The 15,426-nt window shown below is 44.6% G+C and overlaps 1 protein-coding gene across 1 annotated transcript in view; it reads left to right on the plus strand.

Annotated features, from left to right (window-relative positions):
- Positions 1-6,513: 6,513 nt before the first annotated feature.
- LOC106560342 (neurturin) overlaps positions 6,514-15,426 on the plus strand; it is a 34,635-nt gene continuing 25,722 nt past the window's right edge. The window contains exon 1 of the mRNA XM_014123177.2: positions 6,514-7,184. Coding sequence (XP_013978652.1) covers positions 7,154-7,184 — 31 coding nt within the window. The 5' untranslated portion in view covers positions 6,514-7,153. The remainder of the gene's footprint in view (positions 7,185-15,426) is intronic.

Consider the following 15,426-nt stretch of genomic DNA (forward strand, 5'->3'; position numbering starts at 1 on the left):
GCTACCGTCCTGTAGGTTTTCACTCCAGCCCTGTTCCTGGAGAGCTACTCTGTTCCTGGAGAGCTACCGTCCTGCAGGTTTTCACTCCAACCCTGTTCCTGAAGAGCTACCCTCCTGTAGGTTTTCACTCCAACCCTGTTCCTGGAGAGCTACCCTCCTGTAGGTTTTCACTCCAGCCCTGTTCCCGGAGAGCCCACCCTCCTGTAGGTTTTTACTCCAGCCCTGTTCCCGGAGAGCCCACCCTCCTGTAGGTTTTTACTCCAACCCTGTTCCTGGAGAGCCCACCCTCCTGTAGGTTTTTACTCCAGCCCTGTTCACGGAGAGCCCACCCTCTTGTAGGTTTTCACTCCAACCCTGTTCTTAGAGTGCTACCCTCCTGTAGGTTTTCACTCCCACCCTGTTCCTGGAGAGCTACCCTCGAGTAGATTTTCACTCTAACCCTGTTCCTGGAGAGCGAACCTCCAGAAGGTTTTAACGCCAACCCTGTTCCTGGAGAGCTACCGTCCTGTAGGTTTTAACTCCAACCCTGTTCCCGGAGAGCTACCGTCCTGCAGGTTTTCACTCCAACTCTGTTGCTGGAGAGCTACTCTGTTCCTGGAGAGCTACCGTCCTGTAGGTTTTCACTCCAGCCCTGTTCCTGGAGAGCTACTCTGTTCCTGGAGAGCTACCGTCCTGTAGGTTTTCACTCCAACCCTGTTCCTGGAGAGCTACCCTCCTGTAGGTTTTCACTCCAACCCTGTTCCTGGAGAGCTACCCTCCTGTAGGTTTTAACGCCAGTCCTGTTCCTGGAGAGCTACCGTTCTGTAGGTTTTAACGCCAATCCTGTTCCTGGAGAGCTACCCTCCTGTAGGTTTTATCTCCAACCCTGTTCCTGGAGAGCTGCCCTCCTGTAGGTTTTAACTCCAACCCTGTTCCTGGAGAGCCACCCTCCTGTAGGTTTTCACTCCAACCCTGTTCCTGGAGAGCCACCCTCCTGTAGGTTTTATCTCCAACCCTGTTCCTGGAGAGCCACCCTCCTGTAGGTTTTATCTCCAACCCTGTTCCTGGAGAGCCACCCTCCTGTAGGTTTTAACGCTAACCCTGTTCCTGGAGAGGCACCCTCCTGCAAAACCTACAGGAGGGTAGCTCTCCAGGACCAGGGTTAGACAGTAGATGATCAGATAAATCACACACAAGGTCTGCTGTGTTGTTTTCTATTCAGAAACGCCATGGTAACTACAGTAATAAAATATACGATTTCTCGTTAGTGGTTTACTGTAATGGTCATAAAAGAAGACTAGTGATATTAGATTAGAATAGATTAGATACATTTAGATTTGATGATCTACACACCAATATACTGTAGATTTATCTTGAAAATATATGGACTCAATATAGACAACCAAAAAACTAAACTAGAATCCAAACCAGCAGCTGCGGTACTAGACAACAACCCAACAACAGTGTGCAACTCTCTTAGAATGCTGGCAGCCAGATCTTCCAATGGTTTTAATATGCTTGTAGCATCTGCTGTAAATAGTACCCAGATTTAGAAAGTGTGTGAGATCACAGACAGCTCTGCTATGGACACAACAGGCAGGTGTACACTATTTAAAGAGCTGGATCCTTGACCTGGACATGGTCTGTCACTGTGTGCGTGCGTGCATGTGTGTGCACATGTGTTCTGGGGTGGGGTGCTGGGGCTTGGTAGAGTGCACACAGACAGGTGGTCTGCTCTTCTCTACTCTATGTAGGTGGCCTCTGGTCTGAGCTGGGGAGGGGACACCGGGGGACAGCTCTCACATACCAGCAGCAGCAGCAGCAGCAGGCCAGACGGGGTTCTGTTGCTGCTCCCAAGTCTTTTGATCTTCTTTTGATTCCTTCTTCTGTCTGACCTGAAATACGAGCCCTGGTTCTTGTCGGTGGTTCCCATCATTTTGTTTTAATTAAACCCTGAGTGAGGCAGGGTTTTGGTCTGCCCCTGCACTGTTCTCCAGTGGAGTGTGTCTGTGCAGTCTCAGGTTCCACACCCTTTTATTTTAACTGACACTGCATCTGCACTGGATATACCCATGGCTGCTACAATGCTGACCAAAAAAAAAGTTTACTCAAAAATGGGAGACGTGGGAACACTTGCAGATGGAAAACATGTTGCTCCTTTTTCCTTTTCTCTGCCTCCCTCTATCTCCTCTCTCTTTCTCTCCATATTGCTCTCTCTCTCTCTCTGTCCCTGATGCATGCATGGGAAATGTCTGGGCCTGAGGCTGAGACGCGGAGAGGTTTATTATCTAGTCCCCTTCTTTATGTCATTTCACAGCTGTGGTTTTTCATGTCATCTTGGGTCTCCTTGTCCCTTCTACAGCCTAAGAGGAGGCGTGCTCCTTCTCACTCCCCAGGTACAATGTTTATTTAATTAATGTTATTACACATTTTACTCTGTGAAACATCAGCATCCCAAAGCCAGCACTCACTCAGTTGTGTTCCTGAGAAGAGTGTTTACGTTAGCAGACCCAGCAGGCCCACAGCAAACCACAAGGGGATTTTAAGAGACCCATGAGTGTAGACACACACATACCCAGTTCACATCTGCAATAGGGACAGAAGACAGACAGAGAAACAGGTGGTCTGGTCACTACACGTCTGTACTCCCATTGCTGTTATATAGCTGCCATGAGAAATAACATTCTGTTTTCCGATTATAATTTGTATTATACTTCAGGAACTGACAGAATATATTGTAGAACATGATGTGTTTTAGAACAAATGATGCATGTAATCATTGAATGAAGACCTAATAGACACCCATTAGTGGTGTATGTGTAATGTGGACCAGGTTTGTTCAGCGATCCTCTTTTGCCACACTGATCTACTGCTTGTTTTCTCAGGTTGCCAGGTGCTTTAGAGATATCTTCACATTTAGTATGCTCTCCAGAAATAGATGGAGTGGCTCACTGTGTTCCTAGCTCGGTGGAGTGGAATTACTAGGCTACATCTAGGAGAGAGAGAGTTCCTGTCCATCATGCCTATTCACAAAGACTTCTCTCACGCTCCTCTTTCTCTCTCCCTCACTCCAGCAATGTGAGTAATAGGCATACAGTGTGTTTGTTTGTGCTTGCTGGGTTCTGTACTTAACCCACAGTATTTTACAAGGACATGCTGTTATAATACAAGCAATGCGAAACGGTATATATGAATAATGAACAGGCTCTCAACCACCCATGCCTGGGAGAAATCCTCTGATCACCAACTCCTTCACAAGACCAGGATGCTGTGAATCAGCAGGAGATCCAGGGGGGCCATGCCTGGCCACCCAGAGACTCTGACCCCTGACCTCTAACCCCACCTCACCACAGGAACAGGCCAAGAGGCCACATTAGATAAAGCTCTAAATGTAGTCCTCCAGTGCCATTGTGAGCCTTACTCAGATGCCAAGATTACAAGTTTCCTCATAGAGAGAAACCATGCTGGGATATGTGGATGGACACACATGCTTGGCACTGCAGGGGGCTTGACACTAAGGACCTTAGCCACAGGTTAATTCCAGAGTCATGTTGTGTTTTAGATGCTGAGAGTGTGGTCATTTTGGAGTGGAGGGATGATCGGTAAATATCAAACTTTGTTAGATTAGATATGTGTCATCAACCTATTAATACTGCTACTGTGACCTCTCTATCAGGATTCAAAATCGTTCTCTTCTCCTCAGTTTTAAAGCCATGACTAAAGATACATGTGTGGGATTGGCAGTGTGGCACTGTGCTCAACATGCTCGAAACAAACAGTCCCTGCTTCGAGATCAATATGTCTCCACTGTTTTGCAATAGTTCCCTTGGTCTTAAAGGGATGAAAAAGCACTCTGGATCAGGATCGGGGAAAGGTCTAAAAACAAACAACAGAAAATGTTAAAAGAAAACTAGCTTTAAAAGAAAACAACATCAAATAACTATCTCCCCATTTAAATACAAACCCAGGTCTCGGTTTGTGCACACACTCCCGGTCGGGATCCTATTCCCCTCCTGCTATCCATCCAGAGTCAATGATTGTGTCCCAAATGGCACCCTATTTCTGGTATAGTGCACTACTTTTGACTAGGGCTTGGTCAAAAATAGTGCACTATGTAGGGAATATGATTCCATTTGGGACAGTCTATGAGCTCTGTGTTGTTCCAGCTGAATTCCATACGCCTGAAAATACATCACTCTGACAGAGGCCAAATTGAGTTTAAATGGCTATTTGGAATAAAATTATTTCGATCATCAATTCCTTTTGAAGGGTTCAGCCATCATTTCTGTAGAGAGGGAGGGAAGGTTAATTGTATCCATAGGGAAGTCCACTTGTGTTTTATGGCCTGGAAAGCACTGAGAACATTAATTAATGGTCATTGGTCCGTGTTAGAACATGTGAATTTAATCAGCCGGTTGCTCTTACAGTAGGAGGCTATAGGAGCAGAGAGAGGCTTGGGAAATGTGGGGAGGGAGATCTGAACTTCTGATGGAGGTGGATGGGAGGTGGGCTAGCTGAATGTCTGAAACTCCAGAGACGGAGCAGGTGGGCCTATGTTTGCTTAGTGCCTGGGCCAGGCCAGAGCAGGGAAGGCCTGTGTGGGCTGGGCAGGACAAGGCTCCCTACTATGGGTCAGTGCGTGGCAGTATGGCCTCCTGGGTGCCTGGCTGGCTTTTAGGACTTTTAGGAGTGTCATCTCTGCTGGAGGCCGTCATTCATTTTCTCCCTATGAGCAGAGGTCAACTAGGTCCTCATACCTCTAAACCACTACACAAGAACCGTCCAGAGGTCAACTAGGACCTCATACCTCTAAACCACTACCCAAGAACAGTCCAGAGATCAACTAGGTCCTCATACCTCTAAACCACTACCCAAGAACAGTCCAGAGGTCAACTAGGTCCTCATACCTCTAAACCACTACCCAAGAACAGTCCAGAGGTCAACTAGGTCCTCATACCTCTAAACCACTACCCAAGAACAGTCCAGAGATCAACTAGGTCCTCATGCCTCTAAACCACTACACAAGAACCGTCCAGAGGTCAACTAGGTCCTCATACCTCTAAACCACTACCCAAGAACAGTCCAGAGATCAACTAGGTCCTCATGCCTCTAAACCACTACACAAGAACCGTCCAGAGGTCAACTCCTAACCAACCACACAGTGAGGATACTGAATACAATTCAGGCTTTATACATTTTTGGCTTAAGAGGTTGTTTTGGTCATGCTGATGGTGTTCTCTGAGCAGTCCTGAATAAAGACCTGGCCTCAGAGTCAGCAGCATGGCCTGGAGTCACTCCTCAGTGCCCCTGTGAGCCCTTCTGTCTCCTGCCCCAGTGCCCCAGTCAAGTCCCAGTCAGCCTCCTATCCTGTCTCCATGCCCTAGCTCCAGGCAGGCTGGCACGTTGGCTGGTCTCACCCCGTCAGGCAGCCTCCCAGGCTGGCCAAAGCTCGGCCAGCGGAGTGTGGCTGGGTCAAGCACCAGCAGCACCCAGTGAGCCAGTCAGCATCCATCGCTGCCCAAAGAAGGCAACACTCTGTGGGGCTTTAATCTGCTGTTTGGCACAGGCCTGGACTGAAGATGCTATGGCTTCGTGCTCCTGAGGTGGAGAAAAGATCCACAATCTGGAAAAGAGGTTTAGTTTGTGTTCCAAATGACCCCCTTAGCCTCCTATTCCCTATATAGTGCACTACTTTTGATCAGAGACCTATGGGTTCTGGTTAAAAGTAGTGCAAAACATAGGAAATAGGGTGCCATTTGGGACAGACATGTAGAGTTCAGAGCTGGCTGGCCCTGGCCTTGTAGCCAGTCGGGTGGGTTGGATTCCAGGCCAATCTTGATAACACCTCTAAAGCTTGAGATTCAGATTGTACCCCAGTCGCTTGCGGGAAGTTTGGTCATGAAAGCTTCCATCCCAAATGCCACCCTATTCCCTATTTAGTGCACTATTTTTGGCCAGGACCCATAGTGCACTATATAGGGAATAGGTTGACATTTGGGACGTAACCTGGCTCATTACTGAGGTTTGTTTTATCAATTGTTAAGTGTGTGACTGGTGGTTTGAATGGCCTTATCTCAGAAACAAGCATTGGGCCAATTGTGGTCACATAGAAAAGTGTGGGTATTGATTAGGCATCAAGTAATTGTGCATGGATTGTAAAAAATAAAATAAAAACACTTGAAATTCAACCTATTTTAAAACAAAGTCCCTTTGTTTAAGTTTATTATGTCAAGCAAGTAGGCTACTGATATGATGAACGATCACAAGGGTCATTCAACAGGCAAAACGAGAAGACAATTCTACAATTATACATGTTACTAGATGTCAAATTATGATTGTCATGGGTCATTTGTCGGTTTCGTTGTTTTCATGAGATAACACATTATACAAGTACTGCAGTGCAGTGCAGTGTGTAAAGTTAATACCATCAGTGTGGTTGCATTTGACGCTCATAAAATGGGTGTACAGCTCTCTCCTATAGGTTGCCTTCAAGTGCTCATTTAACATGCGCAGTTAATAGACACCGCCGCTCGCGCGCGATCCTTTGGAATCTAAATGGGACGCGTCAACCATTCTAACTGAACCGGATCAACTTTGGACGTAAAAGAACGAGATACGGAATCAAGTTAATGTAGAGATTAAAATAAGGAACCGAAATAGTAAGTAGGCCTAATCATGAGCGTTTGTAAATTGAGTGTCATTTCACAGAAAGCAACCTGTGTAGGCTATTGTGGGCTGGGATCATGTGATAGACGGTGGAATTTGACACCACCCCAGGCTTTAAAAAACCTGAGCCAACTCACATCTGTATTTGGAGCTACAATTTAACACTAACATCTGCAGTTTTCAGTGAAGAAAGAGGGAGACTATTTCTATTCAATGAGAACGATACCTGTGACGCGGACCATAACGCATCTCGGGCGCATCCATTGTGGAACATACAGAGAATCCCATGATCAAGTGAAGTTCTATATGGAACTCTTATCATAGCCTGTCTATCTGGAAGTTTTTCAGAACTTTGGCTGCATATTTTTAATTAAAATTAAGATTGCGCAAGTATGCCAGTGTATGTAAGAGAGGAATCCAGAAAAATATTTATAAGGAATAAAGTGCCATTGCATTTAGATTTTTTTGGTCTTATAAGGTTGATATTTTTCTGCTCACACACACGTCCATGATTGGGAAGGTTGTCGGAGTCGGTGAAGGTAAGATTAAAGTAAACACTATTGTTTTGTTGGCTAATTGTATAATAATCTATGTTTAATGTTTGTTTTTGCTTACAGCAAAGTTGTAATGTTTTAAATTACCACACACAAGCAAACAATGTCGATGTAGCCTGTATAATATGTCAGTAATTGCAGCCTAGTTATTGCAGTCATGTTCAAACTCCTGCGCGGCATGAATTGGACTCCCTTCAGCTGCGCTCTGTAATGGTCATTTGACTTTATGCCAAATGTGCCAAGTCCTTTGACTTGTAATCCAACCTATATTAGTTTATATTTCTTTCTATCTAACTCTGACAGAAATGATAAACCTACTTCTTCTACATAATAACTGTCATTTATTACTACAACGAATGATAATTGTGGTCATAATAATGACAATATTAGTAATATACTAATAATATTAATAGCAATAACAATAATAATAAAGTTATTGATAATAAAAAATCAAACTTTAACTACATTCAATACAAATTGTATAGCTGTGTTATTTTTCTGTATGCATGTTTGTTTCTAAAGCATTTATCCACTTGGGCGCAAAAAACGAATAAAATATATTCCTCTTCTAATTTGAAATGCAGATATTTCAAAGAATGTATACCAAGAAAGCACTTTCAACGAAAAATATGTTAAATACCTACAAAGTCAAATGTTTTATTTTATTAGATAGTTGGATAGTACAATTGACATCTACCACATATGCGTAAATGCATGGGAATCGTGGAAGGATATTCCTTGGAGCGAGTGCCGGACCGACTGGTGCATGGAGAAATTGTATTTTCAAGCTGTTTGTTTTTTCCATCATCAGGTCACTTTATTTTCCTGGTCGCAGATGTCAGTCTGTGTGGTGATATTGAACTCGACACCCTCTTAAGCGTTTTCCAAAGAGGGCGACAAACCACCTGCTACTTGTGTGATTAAATTGTTTAGCTCTGGGTCCGGAGCAGTATTTTAGTTGTAAAGAGACAGTTTCATTGGTATGGATGTTCATTTGTTCACCTTTGCCATTTTCATTTTAATGTTAGCTATTTTTTACTTGACATGTGTATCAAGTTGACAAGCTTGTTTTTACTGATGAATGAAACCAAGCTGAAAATTGCATTAGAAAAATAGGCTATTTTAAAGTTCAAAATGGGTTTACCCAGGTCCTAGGTGCAGAGAGTGATTGTTATCTGCAGTTACTTGAGGCTGGAGCAAATCACCATCAAGCTTATCTCTCTCTCTCTCTCTCTCTCTCTCTCTCTCTCTCTCTCTCTCTCTCTCACATTTGCCCACTGACAAAGAAATGATCAGTCTATAATATCAATGGTAGGTTTATTTGAACAGTGAGAGACAGAATAACAACAAAAATCCAGAAAACGCATGTCAAAAATGTTATAAATTGATTTGCATTTTAATGAGGGAAATAAGTATTTGACCCCCTCTCAATCAGAAAGATTTCTGGCTCCCAGGTGTCTTTTATACAGGTAACGAGCTGAGATTAAGAGCACACTCTTAAAGGGAGTGCTCCTAATCTCATTTTGTTACCTGTATAAAAGACACCTGTCCACAGAAGCAATCAATCAATCAGATTCCAAACTCTCCACTATGGCCAATACCAAAGAGCTCTCCAAGGATGTCAGGGACAAGATTGTAGACCTACACAAGGCTGGAATGGGCTACGCCAAGACCATCGCCAAGCAGCTTGGTGAGAAAGTGACAACAGTTGGTGTGATTATTCGCAAATGGAAGAAACACAAAAGAACTGTCAATCTCCCTCGGCCTGGGACTCCATGCAAGATCTCACCTCGTGGAGTTGCAATGATCATGAGAACGGTGAGGAATCAGCCCAGAACTACACGGGAGAATCTTGTCAATGATCTCAAGGCAGCTGGGACCATAGTCACCATGAAAACAATTGGTAACACACTACGCTGTGAAGGACTGAAATCCTGCAGCGCCCCGCAAGGTCCCCCTGCTCAAGAAAGCACATATACATGCCCGTCTGAAGTTTGCCACTGAACATCTGAATGACTCAGAGGACAACTGGGTGAAAGTGTTGTGGTCAGATGAGACCAAAATGGAGCTCTTTGGCATCAACTCAACTCGCCGTGTTTGCAGGAGGAGGAATGCTGCCTATGACCCCAAGAAAACCATCCCCACCGTCAAACATGGAGGTGGAAACATTATGCTTTGGGGGTGTTCACCGCATCAAAGGGACGATGGACGGGGCCATGTACCGTCAAATCTTGGATGAGAACCTCCTTCCCTCAGCCAGGGCATTGAAAATGGGTCGTGGATGGGTATTCCAGCATGACAGACCCAAAACACACGGCCAAGACAACAAAGGAGACCTTAATCCCATAGAAAATCTGTGGAGGGAGCTGAAGGTTCGAGTTGCCAAACGTCAGCCTCGAAACCTTAATGACTTGGAGAATATCTGCAAAGAGGAGTGGGACAAAATCCCTCCTGAGATGTGTGCAAACCTGGTGGCCAACTACAAGAAACGTCTGACCTCTGTGATTGCCAACAAGGGTTTTGCCACCAAGTACTAAGTCATGTTTTGCAGAGGGGTCAAATACTTATTTCCCTCATTAAAATGCAAATCAATTTATAACATTTTTGACATGCGTTTTTCTGGATTTTTTTGTTGTTATTCTGTCTCTCACTGTTCAAATAAACCTACCATTAAAATTATAGACTGATCAATTCTTTGTCAGTGGGCAAACGTACAAAATCAGCAGGGGATCAAATACTTATTTCCCTCACTGTATCTATCATCTCCTTTTAAGGTATTTTTTACAAATGTCTAGAATGTTAAATAGGTCCATTGTCTGCTCTCTCGTGGAACTATGGCCTCTTCATGTAGGCAGTAAATTATATTGCTATCCTCTTACCAGATAAAATGCATTAATAATGGTGGGATTGTTTAATTTGAAATGAAAGGAAGGCAATTAGTTTGTAGTAGTAGTCTTTCCTCTGAGTTTAAAATGCCCTAACAATACACAACAATAACCAGTTACTCTGTTATACTCTTAAGCTGAAATGTGTGTTGTCCTGTGTCAGGACAGGAGTTACATAAAAGGTTAGAAAACAGGACAAGATGTGTTGCAGTACATATCCTCCTTTAAGGGATACACCGAAGCCCAACAGGGTCCATTTAGTAATCCATAAGGAAGGGGAAAGGCAGGGATAGGGTATGGGTGCTCTGCTGGGGGGCTGGGGAGGGGTGCTGGGGAGAGTTATGGGCTGCAGTCAGGTTGTGGCAGAATAACGGCAGTCTGCTTTATAGCAGTGAGGACTAATGAGAGGCCTGGTAGTAATGACAAACACCTTCAGTCCTTCAGTTTTCAGTCCCCTCTCAGGGTCAGATCAGACCTCACCATTAACAACCAGTTAGAGTAGCAGCCCATACTCCAAATGCCATACTTCATACTCCATCCTTAGCTGGTAGCTTGGTCCCATACTGAATGTGCTGTAGGAAACTTTTGGATCATTGGTTGTTGTGCCATACATGACAACAGTAGTGGAATTGTCTACAGTGCATTGAGTATAGGCCCAGGCAATATCTGTGGATCAGTAGAGCTGGGAGATACAGAGGGTGTGACAGGCACCTTTCTCTCAGTCAGAACCCTTTCTCTCAGTCAGAACCCTTGCTCTCAGTCAGAACCCAGAAGGGTAAGGGTTAAGGTTATGGTAAGGGTTAAGGTTAGGTTTATGGCTAGGGTTAGTAGATAGTTTAAATGTGTCTGCCGATTGTGTGTACATTATTAGTTGTCCTCTGATAGGGTCTCTGTTCACATGACCTCATACAGCATGACATGAGGTCATAACAGGCCCTGCTCAGCTGATCACTGTTGCAGATATGGAAACGTGCTTTGACACCAGACCACCCTTGACATTAAATGCCCACACCAGTAGAAATCCACTTTTTTCAGCTGAAAAACGATTGCCAGAGCTTACCCATGATGTTGTATAACGATTTAAGTCCATAAGTCATTGTTTTAGTCAAAGTATGATATATTTCATACAATCCGAACTTCCCATTTCATGTTAATCCATGTGAATGCAGTGTATTTTCCTATGATATGACATACAAATTATTTTCAGCCTGCGTTTCGTTTCAGGGCTGAGTTTTATTTGAATTTTACCATCCACCAGCATGGCATTGTTTATTAATCAGACACAGCTGCAAAGTTAGCCATAAGATGGCGTTGAAGAACATGGCTGATGTTTTACATTCTCCCAACCAATTCTTCTATTCTGTTATTTTTTTTGTGTTTTTGTGTAACTTATTTTTTAACTTATTGTGTACATAATGTTACTGCTACCGTCTCTTATGACCGAAAATAATTTCTGGACATCAGAACAGCGATTATTCACGGCAGACTGGAAGAAACTTTTTCCTTTAACGAGTAGGATATCCTGCTTTCACTGGAACAGGCCCAGACCCCCACCTTTTGCGTGAAGAAAAGACGCCGGGAAAATGGGTCGCAGATCGGGCAGCCTTCTGAGAATCCGTAGGCGAGCGAGTAAACTCCCACTACCATCCGTTCTTCTTGCTAACGTGCAATCATTGGAAAATAAAATTGATGACCTATGATTTAAGATTATCCTACCAACGGGACATCAAAAACAGTAACATTTTATGTTTCACCGAGACGTGGCTGAACGACGATACGGACAATACAGAGCTAGCGGGATTTTCCATGCACCGGCAGAACAGAGACGCTACCTCTGTTAAGAACAGGGGTGGGGGGGTGTGTCTGGTTGTCAATAACAGCTGGTGCGCAATGTCTAATATTAAAGAGGTCGAGGTATTGCTCGCCTGAGGTAGAGTAACTTATGATAAGCTGTAGACCACACTATCTACCAAGAGAGTTCTCATCTATATTATTCGTAGCTGTCTATTCACCACCACAGAACGAAGCTGGCACTAAGACCGGTCTCAACCAACTCTATAAGGCCGTAAGCAAAGAAGAAAATGGTCATCCAGAAGTGGCGCTCCTAGTGGCCGTGGACTTTAATGCAGGCAAACATAAATCAGTTTTACCAGATTTTTACCAGCATGTCACATATGCAACCAGAGAAAAAAACTCCTAGACCACCTTTACTCCACACACAGAGATGCATACAAAGCTCTCCCCCGTCCTCCATTTGGCAAATCTGACCATAATTCTATCCTCCTAATTCCTGCTTACAAGCAAAAACTAAAGTAGGAAGTACCAGTGACTCGCTCAATACGGAAGTGGTCAGATGACGCGGATGCTACACTACAGGACTGTTTTGCTAGCACAGACTGGAATATGTTCCGGGATTCATCCAATGGCATTGAGGAGAACACCACCTCAGTCATCGGCTTCATCAATAAGTGCATCGACGAAGTCGTCCACACAGTGACTGTACGTATATATCCCAACCAGAAGCCATGGATTACAAGCAACATCCGCATCGAGCTAAAGGCTAGAGCTGCCGCTTTCAAGGAGTGGGAGACTAATCCGGACGCTTATAAGAAATCCCGCTATGCTCTCAGACGAACCATCAACAAAGTGTCAATACAGGATTAAGATTGAATCCTACTACACCAGCTGTGACGCTCGTCGGATCTGGCAGGGCTTGAAAACTATTATGACTACAAAGCGAAGCCCAGATGCGAGCTGCCCAGTGATGCGAGCCAACCAGACGAGCAAAATGCCTTTTTATGCTCGCTTAGAGGCAAGCAACACTGAAGCATGCACGAGAGCACCAGGTGTTCTGGATAACGCTCTCAGAAGCTGATGTAAACAAAACCTTTAAACAGGTCAACATTCACAAAGCCGCTGGGCCAGATGGATTACCAGGACGTGTACTCAAAGCATGCGCGGACCAACTGGCAAGTGTCTTCACTGACATTTTCAGACCACCATAGTCCCTGTGCCCAAGAACACGAAGGTAACCTGCCTAAATGACTACAGACCCGTAGCACTCACGTCTGTAGCCATGAAGTGCCTTGAAAGGCTGGTCATGGCTCAAATCAACACAATCATCCCAGAAACCCTAGACCCACTCCAATTTGCATACCGCCCCTACAGATCCACAGATGATGCAGTCTCTATTGCACTCCACACTGCCCTTTCCCACCTGGAAAAAAGGAACACCTATGTGAGAATGCTATTCATTGACTACAGCTCAGCGTTCAACACCATAGTGCCCTCAAAGCTCATCAATAAGCTAAGGACCCTGGAACTGAACACCTCCCTCTGCAACTGGATCCTGGACTTCCTGACGGGCCGCCCCCTGGTGGTAAGGGTAGGTAGCAACACATCCGCCATGCTGATCCGCAACACGGACCCCTCGGGGGTGCGTGCTCAGCCCCTTCCTGTACCCACTGTTCGCTCATGCCTGCACGGCCAGGCACGACTCCAACACCATCATTAAATTTGCTGATGACCAAACAGTGGTAGGCTTGATCACTGACAACAACGAGACAGCCTATAGGGAGGTCAGAGACCTGGCCTTGTGGTGCCAGGACAACAACCTCTCCCTCAACGTGATCAAGACAAAGGAGATGATTGTGGACTACAGGAAAAAGTAGACCGAGCACGCCCCCATTCTCATCGACGGGGCTGCAGTGGAGCAGGTTGAGAGCTTCAAGTTCCTTGGTGTCCACATCACCAACAAACTAACATGGTCCAAGCACACCATGACAGTCGTGAAGCAGGCACGACAAAACCTATTCCCCTCAGGAGACTGAAAAGATTTGGCATGGGTCCTCAGATCCTCAAAAGGTTCTACAGCTGCACCATCGAGAGCATCCTAACTGGTTGCATCACTGCCTGGTATGGCAACTGCTCGGCCTCTGACCACAAGGCACTACAGAGGGTAGTGCGAAGGGCCCAGTACATCACTGGGGCCAAGCTTCCTGCCATCGAGGACCTCTATGCCAGGCACTGTCAGAGGAAGGCCCTAAAAATTGTGAAAGACTCCAGCCACCCTAGTCATACACTGTTCTCTCTGCTACCGCACGGCAAGCGGTACCGGAGCGCCAAGTCTAGGTCAAGAGGCTTCTAAACAGCTTCTACCCCCAAGCCATAAGACTCCTGAACGTCTAGTGAAATGGCTACCCAGACTATTTGCATTGCACCCCCCCCCACACACACACACCACTGCCACTCTCTGTTGTCATCTATGCATAGTCACATTAATTAACTCTAGCTACATGTACATACTACCTCAACTAGCCGGTTGACTCTGTACCGGCACCCCCCTGTGTGTATTGTTATTTTTTTACTGCTGCTCTTTAATTACTTGTTACTTTTATCTCTTATTCTTATCCATATTTTTTGGAAACTGCACTGTTGGTTTGGGGCTCGTAAGTAAGCATTTCACTGTGGGGTTTACACCTGTTGTATTCAGCGCATGTGACTGATAACATTTGATTTGATTTGTACCACAGCCGAAGTCTGCCAGCTAAGCCTGCCAACCTACCAAAGGTTGCGCCGTGTCCATTACAATGAAAAGATCTTTCAATAGTTGTCCATATTACTGGAGCTTCATCTTATTCTTTCAAACTATTTTTATGCCGGACTCTCTGACGCAATTTATGGAAGATACCAATACTTTTGAGATGACAATAGATGGCGAAGTCAAAGATAGGCCAGTTGTTTCCATCTGTGGCAAACTTTTCCCTAAATCAATGCTTATGATAAATCCATCTCCAGAACCATCCACCTGGCTAATCTTTTGAATACAGTATAGTAAAAAAAACTGCAACAACATAACATTAGCTAGATAGATAAAGTTAACAAGAGGTTAGCAGTGCCCTATTTGTTGATGTTTATTAATCCATGTGGATATTTCCACACCCAATTTGTGAATATGTATAAGTAGCCTTCGTCATTCTTTGGCGCTGGAACCTAAATGTGCATTTCCTCTCTAGAACAGGAAATTACGTTGAAATAGTGGCACAACTTCCTCTGGGAGGTTCTCTAACATAGTGAACAGCTCAACTATAATTTTTCCAATTTCAAATGGCTTGGGGGAAACAAAACATGCAGTAGTATAACACCATGCCACCAAAGAAAGTGGGCAATCATGCTGCAATGCATGGATTTTTATAAGCAGAAATATGTCAAGTGAAAGTGGTCCCCACCCTAGTGAAAGTTCAAAATGCCTCATTAATTTAGTCTTGTTTTAACAGAGAAGTGCATACAAATACTTTGTGTTTCCCAAATGGCACCCTATTCCCCATTTAGTGCACTACTTT

Source organism: Salmo salar, chromosome ssa10 (assembly GCF_905237065.1).
Source record: "Salmo salar chromosome ssa10, Ssal_v3.1, whole genome shotgun sequence".
Classification (NCBI taxonomy): domain Eukaryota; kingdom Metazoa; phylum Chordata; class Actinopteri; order Salmoniformes; family Salmonidae; genus Salmo; species Salmo salar.